The 23,409-nt window shown below is 49.5% G+C and overlaps 1 protein-coding gene across 1 annotated transcript; it reads right to left on the minus strand.

The window, feature by feature from the left end:
• Window positions 1-210: 210 nt before the first annotated feature.
• On the minus strand, window positions 211-20,597 carry cplx2b (complexin 2b). Its single transcript, XM_072433982.1, has 3 exons — window positions 20,525-20,597; window positions 5,906-6,081; window positions 211-410 (listed from the first exon to the last, which is right to left on the minus strand). The coding sequence occupies exons 1-3, from the start codon at window positions 20,553-20,555 to the stop codon at window positions 213-215; spliced, it is 405 nt and encodes a 134-aa protein (XP_072290083.1). The 5' UTR covers window positions 20,556-20,597; the 3' UTR covers window positions 211-212.
• Between the last annotated feature and the right edge of the window lie 2,812 nt (window positions 20,598-23,409).

The following is a 23,409-nucleotide window of genomic DNA, read 5'->3' on the forward strand; positions in this document are numbered from 1 at the left end:
AGGACGATGCAGCTGATGTTACCATAGCAACACCCAGCAAACGTGAAAAGAGTGTCAAAACCCGGCCGAAAACACATTAAAGAGACGTTTGCTCGAGTAGCCCTGAATGCGGAGTATGCACTGACCTCTAACCTTTAACCTCCCGCCCTCTCCCCCCGTCTCCCCCGTTCCCTCACCCCCGCCCGCCCGCCGGCCGTCGCTCGTCTCCGCGGTTACTTCTTGAACATGTCCTGTAGGGGGCCGGGCAGAAACTTGAGCACTGTGTCCAGGATGCTCTCCTCGTCCTCCTCGTCCTCGTCGCCGCAGCCCTTGGGCACCGCCTTCTTGGGGCGTGTCAGCGAACCCTCGCACGCCTGCTCCAGGGCCGCCTTCTCCTCCGCCTCCTTCTCCTCCTTCTTCTTCAGGCCGTACTGAGGGGGAAAACAGACGGAAGGAGAAGCGTTTCAGCCGTCGGAGACACAAGAGGAGACGGAACATCGTGTCAGTGTCATACCGTGTTTGGGACGTCAAATCCATAATCGTGATTGTGATGATTTCAGAAGTTGATTTTGTTCATTATTATTATTATTATTATTATTATTATTATTATTATATCGTCCAAAAAATAGACATTAAAATCTGGCTGTTTTGGTCAAATTTAACTTGATTTAGTTGCTTTTTAGCCGCTCACAAACCCGAGGAACAGTCACACGTCGGACCACGAGAACGACAGGAAGTGTAAGACATCACTGTTGTTCGGTCGCGGTCTCGATAATCGTGAACAATCGTTAAACCGCGATGTTGTTTCTCACAATAATCGTAACGCTAACATTTGATATCGTGACATCGCTAGCTACATGCAAAGGATGAATGATGAAGGTGTCGCGTGATCGAATGTGCCACTTCAGGAGACGTTTGGACAACAGGGCGTGGCACCGGCGGGCTGCTCTGATTGGCTGCGGCGAACGTCCAGACCCAACAAACGTGTGGATGGCGCCAGAATCAATCGATTACCAGGAGCGCTACTCGGGCCACGCGTCCTCGACGGGGCTAAAAGTACATATTAGGCTGGTGTTTTCTTTGCATCGACCTCACTTTCTTTTTCATACTGACTTATTCCACGTTTCTTGTCTTTCTTAAATGCAGCTATTGCTCTTGATTCTTTGATTTCTTGGTCGAGATCGTTCCATAAATTCACACTTTTCACAGAAACGCTCGTCGTTCCATCAACTTTGGTTCTGAATCGGGGCTTTTAGATGATAAAAGTGTCTTGGATCCTTGTTCACGGGGACATTTTGTGCCCTTTGCTTCACACATTACTTTGAGAATACTAAGTCGGCAACATCGTGAACTTTCTCGTACTTTAAGTTGAACACGTGATGGATAATATAATGGCTCTCTGTATCGACTGCCTGTGAGAATTCTCAAGGCGTTTTTCCGTCAAATAAATATCGGTTCTGTGGAACCCCCAGCATTTCTACACAGCGGGTCAAATGTGTTTTTTTGGGTGTTAAATGTCAGACTGTAATGGAAAATAGGCCATGTCATGTCATCCTATCTATGCTGTTTTCCTGTGTGCAGATGATAAATGTGGATATAAGAATATGTTTTACTGATAAACCATATAATAAATAAACCATACTCTGTATCGTGGAGTCGTCAAGACCTGGATCGAGGGTCAGGTTACCTCCAAAATGAGAAGAGAAGCTTGAATCTTTGCATCCGTGAAGGCTGTTCTATCTCTTTTGGAGCTGATTTGATTATGATGATGTGCGTGTCAATGTTTGTCACTGCCTTTAAAAGGATGTGTATTGTCATTATTCTGTGGGTTAGGGACAGAAACCTTTGTTAGGGACAGAAACCTTTGTTAGGAACAGAGGGACAGAAACCTTTGTTAGGGACAGAAACCTTTGTAAGGGACAGAAACCTTTGTTAGGGACAGAAACCTTTGTTAGGGACAGAGGGACAGAAACCTTTGTTAGGGACAGAAACCTTTGTTAGGGACAGAAACCTTGTAAGGGACAGAAACCTTTGTTAGGGACAGAAACCTTTGTTAGGGACAGAAACCTTTGTAAGGGACAGAAACCTTTGTTAGGGACAGAAACCTTTGTTAGGGACAGAAACCTTTGTAAGGGACAGAAACCTTTGTAAGGGACAGAAACCTTTGTTAGGGACAGAGGGACAGAAACCTTTGTTAGGGACAGAAACCTTTGTAAGGGAGAGCAACCTTTGTAAGGGACAGAAACCTTTGTTAGGGACAGAGGGACAGAAACCTTTGTTAGGGACAGAAACCTTTGTAAGGGACAGAGGGACAGAAACCTTTGTTAGGGACAGAAACCTTTGTAAGGGACAGAAACCTTTGTTAGGGACAGAAACCTTTGTTAGGGACAGAGGGACAGAAACCTTTGTTAGGGACAGAGGGACAGAAACCTTTGTTAGGGACAGAAACCTTTGTAAGGGACAGAAACCTTTGTAAGGGACAGAAACCTTTGGTAGGGACAGAAACCTTTGTTAGGGACAGAAGGACAGAAACCTTTGTTAGGGACAGAAACCTTTGTTAGGGACAGAAACCTTTGTAAGGGACAGAAACCTTTGTTAGGGACAGAAACCTTTGTAAGGGACAGAAACCTTTGTAAGGGACAGAAACCTTTGTAAGGGACAGAAACCTTTGTTAGGGACAGAAACCTTTGTTAGGGACAGAAACCTTTGTAAGGGACAGAAACCTTTGTAAGGGACAGAAACCTTTGTAAGGGACAGAAACCTTTGTCAGGGACAGTGATTATTTACCGTGCACGAGTAAATAAAGATCCACCTTTTGAGAAAGACAAACTCTGTTCTGCTTCATCTTGTCCTTAGTGATTGTTTGCAGACATTCCTTGACAACATGTCACACCAGCACCGGCTTCGCACTTACTCGTGATGATTCGAAAAAGACGTTTGGGTCATTCACAAAGGACTAAAACACGACATAAAACAAACAAAAATAAGATGGTATCAATCAAACTCTTGAAATTCCACTGTGACGAGGTTGTGTTTAAGTATCGTGAAACCCGTCCGTTACAATGTTCCAGTTCCATGTCCGTGTCGGCGCTCGGAGATTCTTGCCGCTCCAGCTTTGTGTGTTTTTTTTCTGCCTTTTGGCTCCTCGTCGCTCGCACGAACTGTTGCCTCGGCCTGAAAGTCCGGCCCAAAACCAGTGTGACTCGCCCCGACCATCTGCTCCCGACGACGCGAAAACAAAAGCAGCTCGGACCACACGTGGCGCCATTAGCGGTCGCGCTTTGGCGTTCTTCACACTCCCATTAGATCGGAACGAGATGTTTTAGCGGCGCCCAGCAGAAGTGTGGCGAGGGGACAGACAGAACCCTGCGGGAGATTCACAGTTTCTGAAACAAACAACCGAACTTTTGTTTCTCCGTCTCGTTAGCGGTTTGTCGTATTGATCTTGTGGCGTAAAAGTCCTTTCAACTGACATCAGTCCCGTCTGCGGTGGACAAACGGCGCTGATTTCCTTGCCTGACCAGCCGTTACTGACACGTTTTGACAGACGACTTATCAAAACTGTGCGAGGCTCTGGGGCTCGACCGCTGCATTTAGGGCGGAGTTTAGAGCAAAGTCAGAACCAATCACATAAACCCAGAAGTGAGGCAAAAAACGCCACACGCTTAACCGGATATTACGTAGCCCATGTCAACGAGTCGAGTTCCGCGTTATCTCTGAACTCTAAACTTGAGGTTCTGAAATGTTGTCCGAGAGTGTGTTCAGAATGAATTTATTACAAGTCAGAACTCTGGAAATCCAAACTCGGAGGAAGTTTGGAACGTAGCATAAGACTTATTTTCAGTGCATTTATTTAAGTTGTGCAGTCCTCTGTGTTTAATTTAATTTAATTATTGCTATTCATTTATTTTTTATTAATATTTATATTATTTGTTTTATTTGTTTTATTTATTTTATTTATTTAGTTTATTTGTTTTATTTTATTTTTATAGCTGGCGGGTCCCGTTACCTTGTCCCTGATGCTCTGCCGGACCTTCTCCCGCTCCCTCCCTGTCACGGCGAGCTGAGGGGTCCCGTTACCTTGTCCCTGATGCTCTGCCGGACCTTCTCCCGCTCCCTCCCTGTCACGGCGAGCTGAGGGGTCCCGTTACCTTGTCCCTGATGCTCTGCCGGACCTTCTCCCGCTCCCTCCCTGTCACGGCGAGCTGAGGGGTCCCGTTACCTTGTCCCTGATGCTCTGCCGGACCTTCTCCCGCTCCCTCCCTGTCACGGCGAGCTGGCGGGTCCCGTTACCTTGTCCCTGACGCTCTGCCGGACCTTCTCCCGCTCCCTCCCTGTCACGGCGAGCTGGCGGGTCCCGTTACCTTGTCCCTGACGCTCTGCCGGACCTTCTCCCGCTCCCACCCTGTCACGGCGAGCTTGCGGGTCCCGTTACCTTGTCCCTGATGCTCTGCCGGACCTTCTCCCGCTCCCTCCCTGTCACGGCGAGCTGGGGGGTCCCGTTACCTTGTCCCTGATGCTCTGCCGGACCTTCTCCCGCTCCCTCCCTGTCACGGCGAGCTGGGGGGTCCCGTTACCTTGTCCCTGATGCTCTGCCGGACCTTCTCCCGCTCCCTCCCTGTCACGGCGAGCTTGCGGGTCCCGTTACCTTGTCCCTGATGCTCTGCCGGACCTTCTCCCGCTCCCTCCCTGTCACGGCGAGCTTGCGGGTCCCGTTACCTTGTCCCTGATGCTCTGCCGGACCTTCTCCCGCTCCCTCCCTGTCACGGCGAGCTGGGGGGTCCCGTTACCTTGTCCCTGATGCTCTGCCGGACCTTCTCCCGCTCCCTCCCTGTCACGGCGAGCTGGGGGGTCCCGTTACCTTGTCCCTGATGCTCTGCCGGACCTTCTCCCGCTCCCTCCCTGTCACGGCGAGCTTGCGGGTCCCGTTACCTTGTCCCTGATGCTCTGCCGGACCTTCTCCCGCTCCCTCCCTGTCACGGCGAGCTTGCGGGTCCCGTTACCTTGTCCCTGATGCTCTGCCGGACCTTCTCCCGCTCCCTCCCTGTCACGGCGAGCTGGGGGGTCCCGTTACCTTGTCCCTGATGCTCTGCCGGACCTTCTCCCGCTCCCTCCCTGTCACGGCGAGCTGGGGGGTCCCGTTACCTTGTCCCTGATGCTCTGCCGGACCTTCTCCCGCTCCCTCCCTGTCACGGCGAGCTTGCGGGTCCCGTTACCTTGTCCCTGATGCTCTGCCGGACCTTCTCCCGCTCCCTCCCTGTCACGGCGAGCTGGGGGGTCCCGTTACCTTGTCCCTGATGCTCTGCCGGACCTTCTCCCGCTCCCTCCCTGTCACGGCGAGCTGGGGGGTCCCGTTACCTTGTCCCTGATGCTCTGCCGGACCTTCTCCCGCTCCCTCCCTGTCACGGCGAGCTGGGGGGTCCCGTTACCTTGTCCCTGATGCTCTGCCGGACCTTCTCCCGCTCCCTCCCTGTCACGGCGAGCTGGGGGGTCCCGTTACCTTGTCCCTGATGCTCTGCCGGACCTTCTCCCGCTCCCTCCCTGTCACGGCGAGCTTGCGGGTCCCGTTACCTTGTCCCTGATGCTCTGCCGGACCTTCTCCCGCTCCCTCCCTGTCACGGCGAGCTTGCGGGTCCCGTTACCTTGTCCCTGATGCTCTGCCGGACCTTCTCCCGCTCCCTCCCTGTCACGGCGAGCTGGGGGGTCCCGTTACCTTGTCCCTGATGCTCTGCCGGACCTTCTCCCGCTCCCTCCCTGTCACGGCGAGCTGGGGGGTCCCGTTACCTTGTCCCTGATGCTCTGCCGGACCTTCTCCCGCTCCCTCCCTGTCACGGCGAGCTGGGGGGTCCCGTTACCTTGTCCCTGATGCTCTGCCGGACCTTCTCCCGCTCCCTCCCTGTCACGGCGAGCTGGGGGGTCCCGTTACCTTGTCCCTGATGCTCTGCCGGACCTTCTCCCGCTCCGCCTCCATGCGCGTGTGCTTGGCCTTCCTCTCCTCCTCCTGCTGCCTCAGAGCCTCCTGACGTTCCTCTTCTTTCTTGGCTGCGTCGGGATCCTTCTCCTCTTCGCCTCCCAGCATCTTGCCCATGTCTTTGGTGGCTCCTGGAGACACACAAACCACCAAAAGGTTTAGAAATGACCACGACAACAGAACGGAAGCGACTGGAGGTAAAAGTGAAGCGGAACACAATTTGATCCGTCAGTTATTGATTTGGAACCTGCGGAAGACACAGTTTGAACACATTTCACGTCAGATTTCATTGCCGTGGTTTGTTTTAAAGGCACAAAGAGTCCAAACTGTTTCCACCGACTGTAACTCGTGCAAAGCGGAGGAAGGAGTGAGTCATTCAGTAAGACGTGTTCAGCAAAGGTTTGTTTGTGCTTCCGCGGTGTCGTTTCCCCCGGGAACCGATATTTTGGGTTTGTTTTATTCAGCTCATTATGGAGGAGAATAGTGCTACAATTAATGATTCTTCTAGACTGTTTACATCGTGCGTGTTTCACGTAATGAAACATGTGACTGAAGGCTTCTAGGGGGAAAATATTAGCCAAAATCTTTTATTATTGATCATAATCACACATTGTTTCGTCTATTTTTACATTTTGATTCATTAATGATCTTTGTGATTAATCATCATTCTGCTGGAGTTTTACAGTGTATAGTCCAAATATTCTGTGTTCTGGCTCCTGGTTCTGGCTCCTGGTTCTGGCTCCTGGTTCTGGCTCCTGGTTCTGGCTCCTGGTTCTGGCTCCTGGTTCTGGCTCCTGGTTCTGGCACAACGTGAAGTGTTTTTGTCCTGAGAGAGGAACATATGTCTGTGGTCCAGGTCCAGGAAATAGAATTCATTTAATAAAGAAAACCAGGACTGAACCAGGAGACAGAGCACCAGGGGACAGAACACTAGGGGACAGAGCACCAGGGGACAGAGCACCAGGGGACAGAACACCAGGGGACAGAGCACCAGGGGACAGAACACCAGGGGACAGAGCACCAGGGGACAGAACACTAAGGGACAGAACACCAGGGGACAGAGCACCAGGGGACAGAACACCAGGGGACAGAGCACCAGAGGACAGAACACCAGGGGACAGAGCACCGGGAGACAGAGCACCAGGGGACAGAACACTAGGGGACAGAACACCAGGGGACAGAGCACCAGGGGACAGAGCACCAGGGGACAGAACACCAGGGGACAGAGCACCAGGGGACAGAACACCAGGGGACAGAGCACCGGGAGACAGAGCACCGGGAGACAGAGCACCGGGAGACAGAGCACCGGGAGACAGAACACCGGGAGACAGAGCACCGGGAGACAGAGCACCGGGAGACAGAACACCAGGGGACAGAGCACCAGGGGACAGAGCACCAGGGGACAGAACACCAGGGGACAGAGCACCAGGGGACAGAACACCAGGGGACAGAGCACCAGGGGACATAACACTAAGGGACAGAACACCAGGGGACAGAGCACCAGGGGACAGAACACCAGGGGACAGAACACCAGGGGACAGAGCACCAGAGGACAGAACACCAGGGGACAGAGCACCGGGAGACAGAGCACCAGGGGACAGAACACTAGGGGACAGAACACCAGGGGACAGAGCACCAGGGGACAGAGCACCAGGGGACAGAACACCAGGGGACAGAGCACCAGGGGACAGAACACCAGGGGACAGAGCACCGGGAGACAGAGCACCGGGAGACAGAGCACCGGGAGACAGAGCACCAGGGGACAGAACACTAGGGGACAGAACACCAGGGGACAGAGCACCAGGGGACAGAGCACCAGGGGACAGAACACCAGGGGACAGAGCACCAGGGGACAGAACACCAGGGGACAGAGCACCGGGAGACAGAGCACCGGGAGACAGAGCACTGGGAGACAGAACACCAGGGGACAGAACACCGGGTGTAGCACATGTGTTGTCCTTAAAACAGTGTAAAATTAGAAAAATAAAACAAACACTGATAACCAGCAGAGGGCGGAGCTCATCAGCCGTCCAATAGAAACTGAGCAGGCGCTGTGGGCCATTAAGACCCGACTGACCATCACAGTGGTCCGTCTTCTCCAGATGACCACCAGTCTAACCCCAAAGGCAGAAGGTCAGACCTTTGCACGCGCTCTGCATCTCACTATGAAACATCACACCAGACGAGAGGGTTTGTGGTTCAAGCAGCGTCACTTTTGTGTCTGACACTGTGAGCGCTCCAGAGATGTGCAGAGGGTTTTCTTCACCCGTAAACACGTTCTTACTCCTTTTACAGATGAACATCATCTACACACGTCTGAATCTCCTCAAAACCTCCTCCTCGTCATCAGAAGGACACGTGCCCCACAGCTTGAGAAGCCCCGTCTGTTTCCCCGGCTCTAATTGGCCCGTGCCCTTGTGCAGTGTCACCAACCCTGAACATGACAAACGAGACAAACGAGACAAACGAGGGCACCGTTCAGAGGGGGGGAGAGAGGGGAGGAGTGAGGGAGGAGAGGAGGAGAGGGGATGAGTGAGGGAGGAGAGGAGGCGAGGGGAGGAGGAGAGGGGAGGAGGAGAGGAGGAGAGAGAGGAGAGGGGAAGACTGAGGGAGGAGAGGAGGAGAGGGGAGGAGTGAGGGAGGAGGAGAGGGGAGGAGTGATGGAGGAGAGAGAGGGGAGGAGTGAGGGAGGAGAGGAGAGAGAGGGGAGGAGTGAGGGAGGAGAGGAGGAGAGGGGAGGAGTGAGGGAGGAGAGGGGAGGAGGAGAGGAGGAGAGGAGAGGAGTGAGGGAGGAGAGGAGGGGAGGGGAGGAGTGAGGGAGGAGTGAGGGAGGAGAGAGAGGAGAGGGGAGGAGTGAGGGAGGAGAGGAGGAGAGGGGAGGAGTGAGGGAGGAGAGAGAGGAGTGAGGGAGGAGAGGGGAGGAGTGAGGGAGGAGAGGAGGAGAGGGGAGGAGTGAGGGAGGAGAGAAGAGAGAGGGGAGGAGTGAGGGAGGAGAGGAGAGAGAGGGGAGGAGTGAGGGAGGAGAGAAGAGAGAGGGGAGGAGTGAGGGAGGAGAGGAGAGAGAGGGGAGGAGTGAGGGAGGAGGAGAGGGGAGGAGTGAGGGAGGAGAGGGGAGGAGGAGAGGAGGAGAGAGAGGGGAGGAGTGAGGGAGGAGAGGAGAGAGAGGGGAGGAGTGAGGGAGGAGAGGAGGAGAGGGGAGGAGTGAGGGAGAAGAGGAGGAGAGGGGAGGAGTGAAGGAGGAGAGGAGAGAGAGGGGAGGAGTGAGGGAGAAGAGGAGGAGAGGGGAGGAGTAGGGGAGGAGAGAGAGGGGAGGAGTGAGGGAGGAGAGAGAGGTGAGGAGTGAGGGAGGAGAGAGAAGGGAGGAGTGAGGGAGGAGAGGAGGAGAGGAGAGGAGGAGAGGGGAGGAGGAGAGGAGGAGAGGGGAGGAGTGAGGGAGGAGAGGAGGAGAGGGGAGGAGTGAGGGAGGGGAGGAGTGAGGGAGGAGAGGAGGAGAGGGGAGGAGTGAGGGAGGGGAGGAGTGAGGGAGGAGAGGAGGAGAGGGGAGGAGTTAAGGAGGAGAGGAGAGAGAGGGGAGGAGTGAAGGAGGAGAGGAGAGAGAGGGGAGGAGTGAGGGAGGAGAGGAGAGAGAGGGGAGGAGTGAGGAAGGAGAGGAGGAGAGGGGAGGAGTGAGGGAGGAGAGGAGGAGAGGGGAGGAGTGAGGGAGGAGAGGAGGAGAGAGGGGATGAGTGAGGGAGGAGAGGAGGAGAGGGGAGGAGTGAGGGAGGAGAGGAGAGAGAGGGGAGGAGTGAGGGAGGAGAGGAGGAGAGAGGGGATGAGTGAGGGAGGAGAGGAGGAGAGGGGAGGAGTGAGGGAGGAAAGAAGGGAGGAGAGGAAAGTCCAAAAACATGATTGTTTTTCAGTTAATGAACTTTAAGCGCTTGAGAGTTTGCGGAGCTGATCCCAGATCAGTAATGAGAAGATGTGTTTCAAAAGCAGTAAAAGTAGTTACACAGGCCCCGCCCACATACACATCACATTTAATCAAATAAAGAATAATATTGCGATGTTTTTTCTATGTTTAATTGTTCAGTTCAAAGATAATGAGGTTTTATTCTTTTAAATACTTTAAACTTTCCAGACTGAGTCCAGAGAAGAAGACATGACCTCAGAGAAAACAAACCGGGAACAAACGGCGGAAACAAACAACGGAAACAAACAACAGAAACAAACCGCCAGCGTTTGGACAACATGAGTTTTCCTCCGTTTGTCCGCTGATGGAAATGTTTGCCACGTGTTCAGCGATGACTCCAGCAAAGAGAACTTAAAGGACACATTGTCACAAAAACACTCCGTTTCAAGTTTCCCTCGTGAGGTCAGAGGTCGAGATCTGAGGTCCATAAACCATCACAGACTCGTCCTGAGCATTTCTGACTCAAATCACCTTCATTACAACTTCGTGCTCACATTAACGTGTCGGGGCGAGCTAGCTTTTGTTTATTTCCCCACACGCTAACACTAAATCCTGACGGGGAACGCCTGACTGTGTGTTTGGTTTTTGATACATGCAAGAGTTCAAGCGCGAGTCTCAATTAAATCAAAAGAAAGACACACATTAGCGATCAAGCAACGACCGTCTCCTCCCCCCTTCGTTTCCTCAGGCTTGTTAAGCAGCATCGTCCCGGGACACACTCCGGTTCACGGTCAAGGCCGCGTCCTTCAGGCCGACAAAACATCGCCATCGACCGGAGAGCGGAGAATATGAAGCCCAACAACGCAGCGGGTGAAGCTAGCTTGTGTGGAGAAGCTAGCTTGTGTGGTGAAACTAGCTTTTGTGGTGAAACTAGCTTGTGTGGGGAAGCTAGTTTGTGTGGGGAAGCTAGCTTGTGTGGGGAAGCTAGCTTGTGTTTATGACATGGAATAATGCGTCACGCCAGCGTTTTATAGAATTATGTTTCAATGTTTTTTTGGCTTTGTGGCAAATGACAGAAAGAATCTCTGGAATGAGCAAAACCAATGTGTATTTTTCATATTATTAGGCTTTAGTTTGTCTTCTGAAACGACTGGGACATAAAAGGGTTCTGGGGTTGGTTCTCGAACCCGATCAAGGGTTCTGGGGTTGGTTCTTGACCCCCACATTAAGAGTTCTGGGGTTGGTTCTCGACCCCGGTCAAGGGTTCTGGGGTTGGTTCTTGACCCCGGTCAAGGGTTCTGGGGTTGGTTCTCGATCCCCACCTTAAGAGTTCTGGGGTTGGTTCTCGAACCCGATCAAGGGTTCTGGGGTTGGTTCTCGACCCCCACATCAAGGGTTCTGGGGTTGGTTCTCGACCCCGATCAAGGGTTCTGGGGTTGGTTCTCGACCCCGATCAAGGGTTCTGGGGTTGGTTCTCGACCCCGATCAAGGGTTCTGGGGTTGGTTCTCGACCCCGATCAAGATTTGACAAACAAAATGAGACAAAAAATCTAAAACCGCGCAAAGAAATCAAAACTGTTTCAGCACAATCCGACATATTTTCCTCATAATTCCCACATGACATCACGGGCACATTATGAAGAACTGAACTCACTCGTCCCTGAACTCGCACGTCTCTGAACTCGCATGTCCCTGAACTCGCACGTCCCTGAACTCCCTCGTCCCTGAACTCGCATGTCCCTGAACTCGCACGTCCCTGAACTCGCATGTCCCTGAACTCGCACGTCCCTGAACTCGCATGTCTCTGAACTCCCTCGTCCCTGAACTCCCTCGTCCCTGAACTCCCTCGTCCCTGAACTCTCACGTCCCTGAACTCGCACGTCCCTGAACTCACACGTCTCTGAACTCAAACGTCCCTGAACACGTTTCCCGTCTGGTCAGGGCCCCTCGTTCGGCGCTTGTCAGGGCAAAGCAGAGATGAGCGACACATGAAAAGGGAGATTAAAGAAATGTGTTTAACGAGAGCCGAGCGAGTGCGATAATTAAGAGGATAAAGCACAGACGCCGCTGCATTTCAATCAGTTCACTCTGAGGGATCGAGCTTCGTCTCTTCGCTCTGAGGGACCGAACTTCGTCTCTTCGCTCCGAGGGACCGAGCTTCGTCTCTTCGCTCTGAGGGACCGAACTTCGTCTCTTTGCTCCGAGGGACCGAGCTTCGTCTCTTCGCTCTGAGGGACCGAGCTTCGTCTCTTCGCTCTGAGGGACCGAACTTCGTCTCTTTGCTCCGAGGGACCGAACTTCGTCTCTTCGCTCTGAGGGGCCGAGCTTCGTCTCTTCGCTCTGAGGGACCGAGCTTCGTCTCTTCGCTCTGAGGGACCGAGCTTCGTCTCTTCGCTCTGAGGGACCGAGCTTTGTCTCTTCGCTCTGAGGGACCGAGCTTCGTCTCTGGGGAGGGTCTGAACTCGACTGAAGCTTTATGAGCAGCGATCAAAATGAGGTGGTTTTCTTTAACTGGCAGTGAAGTATTTAAAGTTATGTCTCTCGTGCTGTATTTGACTTGTAAACGACGCATTGCCCCGGGACGGCTGTGGTTAATGAGACTCGGACACAGGCCTTTGGCTCCCCAGAGACGCAGAGGCGGAGGGGGACGGGCCGAGGAGACAAACGGGAACGAGTGAAAAATAAGCTTCATTTAAATAACAATGAGGACGTTTCAGATCAGAACCTCTGTGAAAGTAGATTTATAATGTGTGTGTGGTTCTTTTTATGTCAAGGAACCACACACACACACACACTCACACACATACACACACACACACACACATTCACACACATACACACACACACACACACATTCACACACACACACACTCACACACATACACACACACACACACACATTCACACACACACACATTCACACACACACACACACACACACACACATTCACACACACACATTCACACACACACACACACACACACACATTCACACACACACACACACACATTCACACACACACACACACACACACATTCACACACACACACACGCATTCACACACACACACATTCACACACACACACACACACACACACACACATTCACACACACACATTCACACACACACACACACACACATTCACACACACACACACGCATTCACACACACACACATTCACACACACACACACACACACACACACATTCACACACACACATTCACACACACACACACGCACACACATTCACACACACACACACACACACACATTCACACACACACACACACACACATTCACACACACACACATTCACACACACACACACACACACACACATTCACACACACACACACACACACATTCACACACACACACATTCACACACACACACACACACACACATTCACACACACACACATTCACACACACACACACACACACACACACACACACTCACACACACACATTCACACACACTCACACACACACACACACACACACACAACCACACACATTCACACACACTCACACACACTCACACACACACACACACACACACACACACACAACCACTCTGGGGCGTGAGCTCTTTAGAAATCTGTAACGGCTAAATTGATCTAAAATGATTTAAATTGCAGCTGTAGCTTAGGCGTGTCGGGGGGGAATATATTGAATTGTATTTTCGGTTGTTATTTTGTATCATAATTTTTGTATCATAATTATTATTGTTTTTTTATTATTATTATTTTTTAATCAAAAATATTGTTTTATTTATTATTTATTTATATTTATTCATTTCATATTACAATTAATGTTATTATAATATATTATATTTATTTAATTTTTATTTATTACGTTTTTATTTAAAAATTGTGTTATTTTAAAATGCATTTAAATGTATTGACTTATTTTTACTATTTGTATTATTATTATTATCATTATTATTATCTGTTTATTATTTTTAATTATAGTTGTTATATATTTTTTCATTTTAATTTGTATTTTTTTTTTGTTATTTTATTTATTCATATGTTTTATTTCATTTTAATATTTATTACTCAATCACTCAAACTTATTTTTAGAAAGTTGTGCATAAATGCAAACGCTCAGGTCTCTATGACGACCTCCAACAACACGCCACACTCAGTCATTCATAAGAAACAGGACCGAGACGTTTGAGACCAACATTGGATCCACAAACAAACAAACAAACAAACAAACGGTTGCGATCTGCAGCAGCTACGACCGACTTTCCTGTGAAAATCGGGGCAAATGGTGCAAACTGCAAATCGTTCTATATTAAATACATATATATACATATATATATATATATACATATATATATATATATATATATATATATATATATATATATATATATATATATATATATATATATATATATTATAAACCGACACAAATTCAGGGCTTAAACCAGGACTAAACCAGAATCAAGTCAAGGGCGGGTTTAACTCCTCGTTTACAGCCAAAAGATGAATCCTGGGCGAAAAACGGTAGAAATTGTTGACTTTTGACGCTGCTGAAAGAAACGGAGATAATTGGTGTTGAAGTCAGAGGAAATGACTGTGCCGGGCTCACCGGCTGGACCTGCGCCTCCGTCTTTATCGCCATTATCTTTCATTACGTGTCTCCAGGGACGAGCGAGCGGAGAGCGAGGGAGCGAGAGGAGGGCAAGAGGAGCGCGAGGGAGCGGAGGGCGAGAGGAGGGCAAGAGGAGGGCGAGGGAGCGAGAGGAGGGCAAGAGGAGGGCGAGGGAGCGAGAGGAGGGCAAGAGGAGGGCAAGGGAGCGAGAGGAGGGCAGGAGGAGGGCGAGGGAGCGAGAGGAGGGCAAGAGGAGGGCAAGGGAGCGAGAGGAGGGCAAGAGGAGGGCGAGGGAGCGGAGGGCGAGAGGAGGGCAAGAGGAGGGCGAGGGAGCGAGAGGAGGGCGAGAGGAGGGCAAGAGGAGGGAGCGAGAGGAGGGCGAGGGAGCGGAGGGCGAGAGGAGGGCAAGAGGAGGGCGAGGGAGCGGAGGGCGAGAGGAGGGCAAGAGGAGGGAGCGAGAGGAGGGCAAGAGGAGGGCGAGGGAGCGGAGGGCGAGAGGAGGGCAAGAGGAGGGCGAGGGAGCGAGAGGAGGGCAAGAAAAGGGCGAGGGAGCGAGAGGAGGGCGAGAGGAGGGCAAGAGGAGGGCAAGGGAGCGAGAGGAGGGCAAGAGGAGGGCGAGGGAGCGAGAGGAGGGCAAGAGGAGGGCGAGGGAGCGAGAGGAGGGCGAGGGAGCGGAGGGCGAGAGGAGGGCAAGAGGAGGGCGAGGGAGCGAGAGGAGGGCAAGAGGAGGGCAAGGGAGCGAGAGGAGGGCAAGAGGAGGGCGAGGGAGCGGAGGGCGAGAGGAGGGCAAGAGGAGGGCGAGGGAGCGAGAGGAGGGCGAGGGAGAGGAGGGCAAGAGGAGGGAGCGAGAGGAGGGCGAGGGAGCGGAGGGCGAGAGGAGGGCAAGAGGAGGGCGAGGGAGCGAGAGGAGGGCGAGGGAGCGGAGGGCGAGAGGAGGGCAAGAGGAGGGCAAGGGAGCGAGAGGAGGGCAAGAGGAGGGCGAGGGAGCGAGAGGAGGGCAAGAGGAGGGCGAGGGAGCGAGAGGAGGGCGAGGGAGAGGAGGGCAAGAGGAGGGAGCAAGAGGAGGGCAAGAGGAGGGCGAGGGAGCGAGAGGAGAGGGCCAAAAAGCTGATATGATTTCACTGATAAAATGATGAAACCTGCATCACCGACATCTCCTGTTTATTACCTTTTTGTAATATTCACCTGTTTGCGAAGAAAAACCACAACCAAAGAAGATCTAAACCAGGTCTAAACCAGGTCTAAACCAGGTCTAAACCAGGTCTAAACCAGGTCTAAACCAGGTCTAAACCAGGTCTAAACCAGGTCTAAACCAGGTCTAATCCAGGTTTAAACCAGGTCTAAACCAGGTCTAAACCAGGTCTAAACCATGTCTAAACCAGGACTAAACCACAACCAAAGAAAGACTAAACCAGGACTAAACCACAACCAAAGAAGGACTAAACCAGGTCTAAACCAGGTCTAAAATAGTCATTGTAAGTCCATTTAAGGCTGCTCAATAATAATGTGCTTTAAGTGTTGAGACGATGATGTAAGTTAAAACAAATGACTTTATTTAGAAGTCTCCTTCCAGCGTGTTTACTTCCCGTGGTGATCGATACTCCCGAGGCAATAAGCCGGAGCTGCCAAGCGCAAAATTAAGCCACTTCTTCACGCGGAGGTTCAAAAAACGGCCCAGCGCTGCCCCCGTAAATCACGCTGTGAATATAGGCCCGCGACTTAGCGCCCGTCCGAACCTAAACACCGGGCGCCAATTTGAGCAGAAACAAAACAACCCGATCGCTCTTAGTCAGGACGAAGAGTTCAGAAAGTTCAGGCAAGGTGCTGAGGTGCTGCTTTTGTCCGAGCGGAGTGTGTTTTTCTTCCTTTTCCACTCCATGTTCAGGCTCGTTCACTTGGTCTCGTTTAAACCGCTGCAGTTTCAAGTGGACTGGTCCCGTTTATCATGGTTTTAAGATGATAAAAACTATTCTATGTGAAATATTCATGCGGCTGAGGGTGCTTTTCCATGCTTCGCCTCCAGGGGGCAGGAGGTCTACGAGAAGATCATTCAAAAGACGTTTGTTCCAAATGTGGGGCTGTAGTTAGAGGAAACGGGGAAATACTTCTGGTTTCTCCTCATATTTGTCTGCGTTTGTTTCACTTTTCTGCAGCGAGTTCGACCGATGCCTGGAAATGTTGTGTTTTTGATTTTGCAGCGAGTTTATGGAAGATAATTTCATCTTTTGAAATATGAACCCGGGAAAAACATGCTAAATTTCTTTTTCTATAATGAGTTTTAGTCACTAAATTTTGCAGTCCATTTTTTCATGTGCTTTTCTCCGTTTAGAAATTGAAATTGTATTGAATTGAATTGTGCTTTTTTTTTTTCCAGCCCTCGAATTGTCAAAATGGCAGTGGATTTACCAAAACGAGGCTTAAACCATCAATCCCAATCTTGAATCTTGAATCTTGAATTGTTGCTGTGAAATACACTCGAAATGTAAACTGTTGAATTCGAGGCCTCAAAAATCTGTGTAATTTTCGCAGCTAAAATTTTTTATAAAAAGGGCTCAAACATGTTTTTTTTTCAGGGTTAAACTGAGGCAAATTATCTTCCGTACGTCTGCTTCAAACCTGGACTTTGCCGGACACGTTCGGCGAGCACGACCTGGCGTTGGACCACCCTCAAACGCCCTGGCACGGGTCACTACGGACAGAGGAAACGCCCCCTTTCCGCCCGTATCTCCAGCCAACACCGCATTACTACTACGCACTACAACACTTCACAAAGACGCCACGATCTACGACCTTTTCTCGTCGGTGTCGAAAACAAACAGCGTAAACTCGGTAAATCCGAGGTAAGAGAAGTTACAGATTTGGTTCAGAATGTTTCACAAAAGATGTTTTAAAAGTCTGATTTCCTCGCCGCTGCGGTTGAACTCGCCAACAGCTGCCTCCGATTCGCCGAGCGCTACAGGGAAACACAGATCAATCTCAGTCCTAATTAAGCTAACTCCAAATGCAATCTGTGGCCGGCGGCAGAAATCCATCGGCCGCATATCGAGGGGGCGGGGCGGGGGGAGGGAGGGCGAGGGATGGGTGGGAGAGCTGATCACATTAGCCGAGCGTTAGCGCCGTGTTGATGCCGTGCAAATTCGATGAAACTTTCAGAATAAATCACTCCGAAGAGGTTCCTGTTGACTCGAGCCGCGCGGGACGGGGATTACTCTAGGACGGCGGAGTGTTTGTATTCTTTCAACGAGACTTTGGGCTTTAGGTGCGGTTCATCCTCGTGTTTATTGATCAGGAAAGAAATCGAGCTGGAGAGCAAGCGAGAACGCGAAGGAGAAGATAAGATATTCCTTTATTGTCCCAAGGTGTGACGTGAGCTTTTTGGAGGGATTTGTGAGTTTAATCTTGCTTTGTAGACAGTTCCTACTCTTTACGATTACAGTATTTGCTGTGCAGTTGTTGACAAGGCAGTTTTGGCTAAATGTGTGGTCGAATCATAGAGTTTCAAGAGATTGTGCCACGCCTAGAAATGGGTATTAGAAGTACAATGAGTAGTGAAAACTGTGACAAAAAGTGTGAGAAAAAGGGTTTAAAGGTTATATTTCTGCACTTTTATGATTCATTTTGCAAAAGTGTCGTATTTGTCTCATAATTCCACCTCAACCAAGACATGTTGCGACACATTTCCGTTGGAGATTTGCGTAATACCATCTGAATCATTGTAATTAGGACATTGATCGCCCACGCTCCTAATCCTGCCATTCTACGCATCACGTCTTGCTTGCGTTTGTACTGAGGCCTCGAAAACCGCGTCTCTATCTCGCAATCCTGCACGACACTTTGGAAGATCGCGGCGAAACGTCTTTGGCGAACGAACAGTCGACGGCGAACTCGATCGCTTCGTCACAGAGGGGGAACGAGCCGCGTAAACGTGCTTTGTAAGACGCAGAAGGAGACGGCTTTTTCCTCTAAATCCGTCCAAGGTTTGTCTGAAAAGGAGAATGTGCAGTGTATCCGAGTAAATGGGCGCTGCCGCAGTCCAGTGGTGTGTGGAAGTGAGAGAGACGGACGCTTTGAGGAGCGTGGCATTCTGGGAGGAAGGAGGAAGAGCGAGGGCCAAAGGGGAAGCGAAAAGACGAGGAGTGGAGGATTAGGAAGGGAACAAGGAAACGTGGAGGATGGAAGTGGGTTTGGCCCCAAGTGTTTTATGGTTCAATGTCTAAGGTTCCTTCAGGGAAAACTATGTAATGGGCTTTTTTTTTCTTCATAATTGATGGACCTGATCTTATACTTGGTCTGCCAGGCCGTTAGAAATACTACGTTTGAGCGGCTTTCATATATATTCAGTACTGCGTTCAGTTAAATGTTGTCGTACTGGCTCAGAGTAGAATTACTCCACCCAAATGATTTTAGTTCTTTGTTTAGTTCTACTTTTGTTTACTGTCTATTTTTCCTAAAACGATTAAAATGACCTTCAATTCAAACCGAGGCTGTTTCTGAACCTTTGGAGCTCAAACAAACAAATAAACAAACAAACGTCTGGACTCTTTGTGACGCTGAGACTCGGATTCTGAGTCGCTCCAAACATAAGTGGATTTCAAAACCCGCCTTTTCAGAAAAGGTTAAATGTTCATAAATGTCCAATTACAACTTTTATTGCGGGTTTGAAGTTCAAATTGATCTTGATTCTTCCCAGAAGCTTGATAGTTCCCTCGATAGTTCCCTCAATAGTTCCCTTGATAGGAACTATCCCCAGGGGGAGTGGGACAGACACATCGAGGACCTGTGGACCCAGATGCTCCTCGAGTCCCTGGAGAAATGGTCTCTGATCCACATGAACGATTCTTCATCTGCCTGGAAGAACTGGTTCTCCTCCTGGAGAACTGCTTCTCCTCTTGAAGAACTGCTTCTCCTCCTGGAGAACTGCTTCTCCTCTTGAAGAACTGCTTCTCCTCCTGGAGAACTGGATCTCCTCTTGAAGAACTGGTTCTCCTCCTGAAGCACTGGTTCTCCGCCTGAAGAACTGGTTCTCCTCCTGAAGAACTGGTTCTCCTCCTGAAGAACTGGTTCTCCTCCTGAAGAACTTGTTCTCCTCCTGAGAAACTGGTTCTCCTCCTGGGTGGCTCCACTGTCTCTCTTGTGTCCGCCTGTCAGAGTCAGATCTCTCCTTCACTCTGGAACTTTTTCCCAAAGATGCTGTGTAGTTTTTCCTGGCCTCAAAGGAGGGTCTAAGGACAGGGGACCCTAGGACATTTATCTAAGGACAAGGGACCCTGGGACATTTATCTAAGGACCAGGGGAACCTGGGACATTTATCGAAGGACAAGGGACCCTGGGACATTTATCTAAGGACCAGGGGAACCTGGGACATTTATCGAAGGACAGGGGACCCTGGGACATTTGTCTAAGGACAGGGGACCCTGGGACATTTGTCTAAGGACAAGGGACCCTGGGACATTTATCTAAGGACCAGGGGAACCTGGGACATTTATCTAAGGACAGGGGACCCTGGGACATTTGTCTAAGGACAGGGGACCCTGGGACATTTGTCTAAGGACAAGGGACCCTGGGACATTTATCTAAGGACCAGGGGAACCTGGGACATTTGTCTAAGGACAGGGGACCCTGGGACATTTGTCTAAGGACAGGGGACCCTGGGACATTTGTCTAAGGACAGGGGACCCTGGGACATCGCCCTCGTCTCTCTGGACACTGTTTAATCCGTTTTTGAAAACAAAGAGTGACAGTGAAACCGTGACAGTTAGAGAATGCGTGCTGCTGGCGCTGGCCCCGAGGCGACGGTCGCATTTGAGCCTCGTTTTTTTGTTTTGTAATTTCAAAATCACAGAAACATCACAAAAGCTAAATCAGGCCAAAAAGTTTGAGATGAAAACGAAGAAAACATTCGCCTCCTGCAAAACGACAGCCCGACAGAATAAAAGCTGTCGGAACACAAAGAATGTCGACACAGAAGAAGAGCAGAAGAAGAGCAGAAGAAGAGAAAGAGAAGAGATGGAGAAGAGCAGAAGAAGAGCAGAAGAAGAGCAGGAGAGCAGAAGAAGAGCAGGAGAGCCTGGACTCACCTCCTAGAGCCTGCTTCATCACAAAGTCCATGTTTGCTGATTGTAGTGGTGCTTGTCACAGCAGAGGAAGTGTAGCATGTGCAACGACCTCCACTTCACCTGTAGAAACAACAAACAGGTCAAAGCCACGAAGGAGCGAGAGGAAAGTCTGGACGAGTCTGTCCAGCAAGAACCACACGTGAATTCATCTAAAACAACAAGTCTGTCCAGCAAGAACCACACGTGAATTCATCTAAAACGACAAGTCTGTCCAGCAAGAACCACACGTGAATTCATCTAAAACGACAAGCGAATGCAACAAAAACGACACCTTAAATGTAGCGAAAACGACAAGCGAATGTCGCCAGATTGACGAGTGAATTCAACAAGAAAGACCCGTGAATTAATCTAAAACGACAAGTGAACGCACGGAGCCCGCAGCCCGGTCCGGAGCCTGCAGGGCGGTAAGGAGCCCGCAGCCCTGTCCTGAGCCCGCAGCGCGGTCCGGAGCCCGCAGGGTGGTCCGCTGCAGCGAGGGCTTGTGTAAGAGTTTAGTGGGCGTTGGACTTGGGCCCGTTGCGTCGCACCTTATCTAAGTCTCACTCACGCCGTAAATATCGTCTGCTGGAGCGTTTATCACTTTATCACTTTATTACTTTATTACTTTACTGAGCCATAAACTTTAATATTTTAATCCTGGAGAAAAAACGCTTGATTTGGATTTTAGTCGATGAGTTTTGTCACTTTTCAAACCTTTTAATAAAAGGTTTAAACTCGAAGGCTTCGAGTTAGAGCTCAAATGTGAGCCAGGACCTAAGGTCTAAACCAGGACTAAACCAAGTCTAAACCAGGACTAAACCAAGTCTAAACCAGGACTAAAGCATTATTCAAGCAGAACTAAAGCAGAACTAAAGCAGGACTAAAGCCGGACTAAAGCAGGACTAAAGCCGGACTAAAGCAGGACTAAAGCAGGACTAAAGCAGGACTAAACCAAGACTAAACCAGGGCCATTAACCGCAGAACGTCCACTGACTCCACAGACACTGAATATTCCCTGTTCTGTTCTTCTTCCGGCTCCTCGTTCCTTTTTAATTTAATCCTGAGGCGGCGCTGGAGCGTGAAGCGACGAGACCCTTATCAAAGCCACCAGAGCCGCTCAGCCTCACGCTAAATTGGAACTTGTTTCCGAGTTTCAGGAACGGGACGAACATGGACGTGTCAAAGCCGTTTATGTACGACGGGACTAAACCAGGACTAAACCAGGGCTAAACCATGAATAAACCAGGTCTAAACCAGGACTAAACCAGGACTAAACCAGGGCTAAACCAGGAATAAACCAGGACTAAACCAGGTCGAAACCAGGTCTAAAGCAGCACGAGCGCTGGGGGAGGATTAGCGTGATGGATGTGGAGATGACAGAACCATTACAGAAACATGTGAAGACGAAACAGACTCAAACTGTGAACTCGAAATGAGGCTTTTAACCCGCTGTCGACGCACAAAAACGACAACCTTTTGTTTCCCTTTTTCAGCTGCTCTTCTTAATTGTTGTATTATGAAGGAAATTCTGTACTGGGAGCTGGAACCAAAGAACATTTTACAGTATTACAAGTCTTTAAATTTCCTTTTGGATTTGGGCTTCAGCTTTAAAAAGGGAATTATCTATTGTCTATCAAACACTGAAGTGAGGTCCAGATTATTCAGCTCCAAAAGTGTGCACTCTCTGGCCAAACGAAAAAGAATCACTGCAAAAAGTAAAGTCAAACGCTCTAATATTTGGTGATATCAGTTCCAAAATAAGGAAAACATCAATTCCTCCACAAACGATGAAATATCCCGTCTTATTCAAACCCTGAGCCTCATCCATACGGTTCATATGTCAGTCTTTTACACAATGTCATTATTAAAACACAAATCTGAATCGCAATGGCTGTCATTACTGTACTTTTCCCACATAGTTGAGCACCACAACAGCATCTTTACTTCTTGTTATATTTAGCTCAAAGAATCAAAGTCAATCAGAGTCTCAGCTCTAAAACGAGCTCAGTCGTTTGTTCATTCTCAGTCGAGCGTCTTTGGAGAATGTAACACAAGCATGACAGGAAGTACAGTTCATCACCAGGAAAGTACAAACAAATACTCGTGTGCCAGAGGTCCTTTTCCCGCGTACCAAAGTGCCACGTTAATGAGAGTCGGCGCGTCTCCGTCGGCTCATCCGGTGGCGCCGGTGCTAATCTGTTCCTTTTCACGCCAGATTAACGGCAACAATTAAAGCGCATCGACCGCACGAGCCGCACGAGCTGCACGAGCTGCACTTCTGCTGAGAGTCACAGTCCAAATGCCAACATCCAACTGCGATAATAATATCAATAACAATAATATAAATAATAATAATATAAAATATAATAAATTAAAATAATTAAATTAAAATAATTAAATTAAAAATAATGACAATACAATAATAATAATAATATCAATCATCATCCAAAATAGTATAATTAATACAGATAATTTAATCAATTAAATTAAAAATAATGAGAATAAAATAAGATAATAAAATAATAATGATAAATAAAAACTAAAAAACAAAAACGTACTCATTGTTTCCTTATGTATACAGTTTGTAAATAAACCACTGAAGTTTCAAATTAATCCCTTTGAATGTGACGTACAAACGCTTGAGCTGTTATATTATATCTTTATTTTACAGTAGATGTGTCTTTATTAAAAGTATAAAGGCTTGAGCTGTTATATATCTTTATTAAAAGTATAAAGGCTTGAGCTGTTATATATCTTTATTAAAAGTATAAAGGCTTGAGCTGTTATATATCTTTATTAAAAGTATAAAAGCTTGAGCTGCAGATTCCCTCACACTCGCCGCTGGTCACCTGACACATTTACCAAAC

This window comes from Eucyclogobius newberryi, unplaced genomic scaffold, assembly GCF_026437365.1.
Source record: "Eucyclogobius newberryi isolate DKJ021-1_F unplaced genomic scaffold, fEucNew1.0.hap1 SCAF_11, whole genome shotgun sequence".
Classification (NCBI taxonomy): domain Eukaryota; kingdom Metazoa; phylum Chordata; class Actinopteri; order Gobiiformes; family Gobiidae; genus Eucyclogobius; species Eucyclogobius newberryi.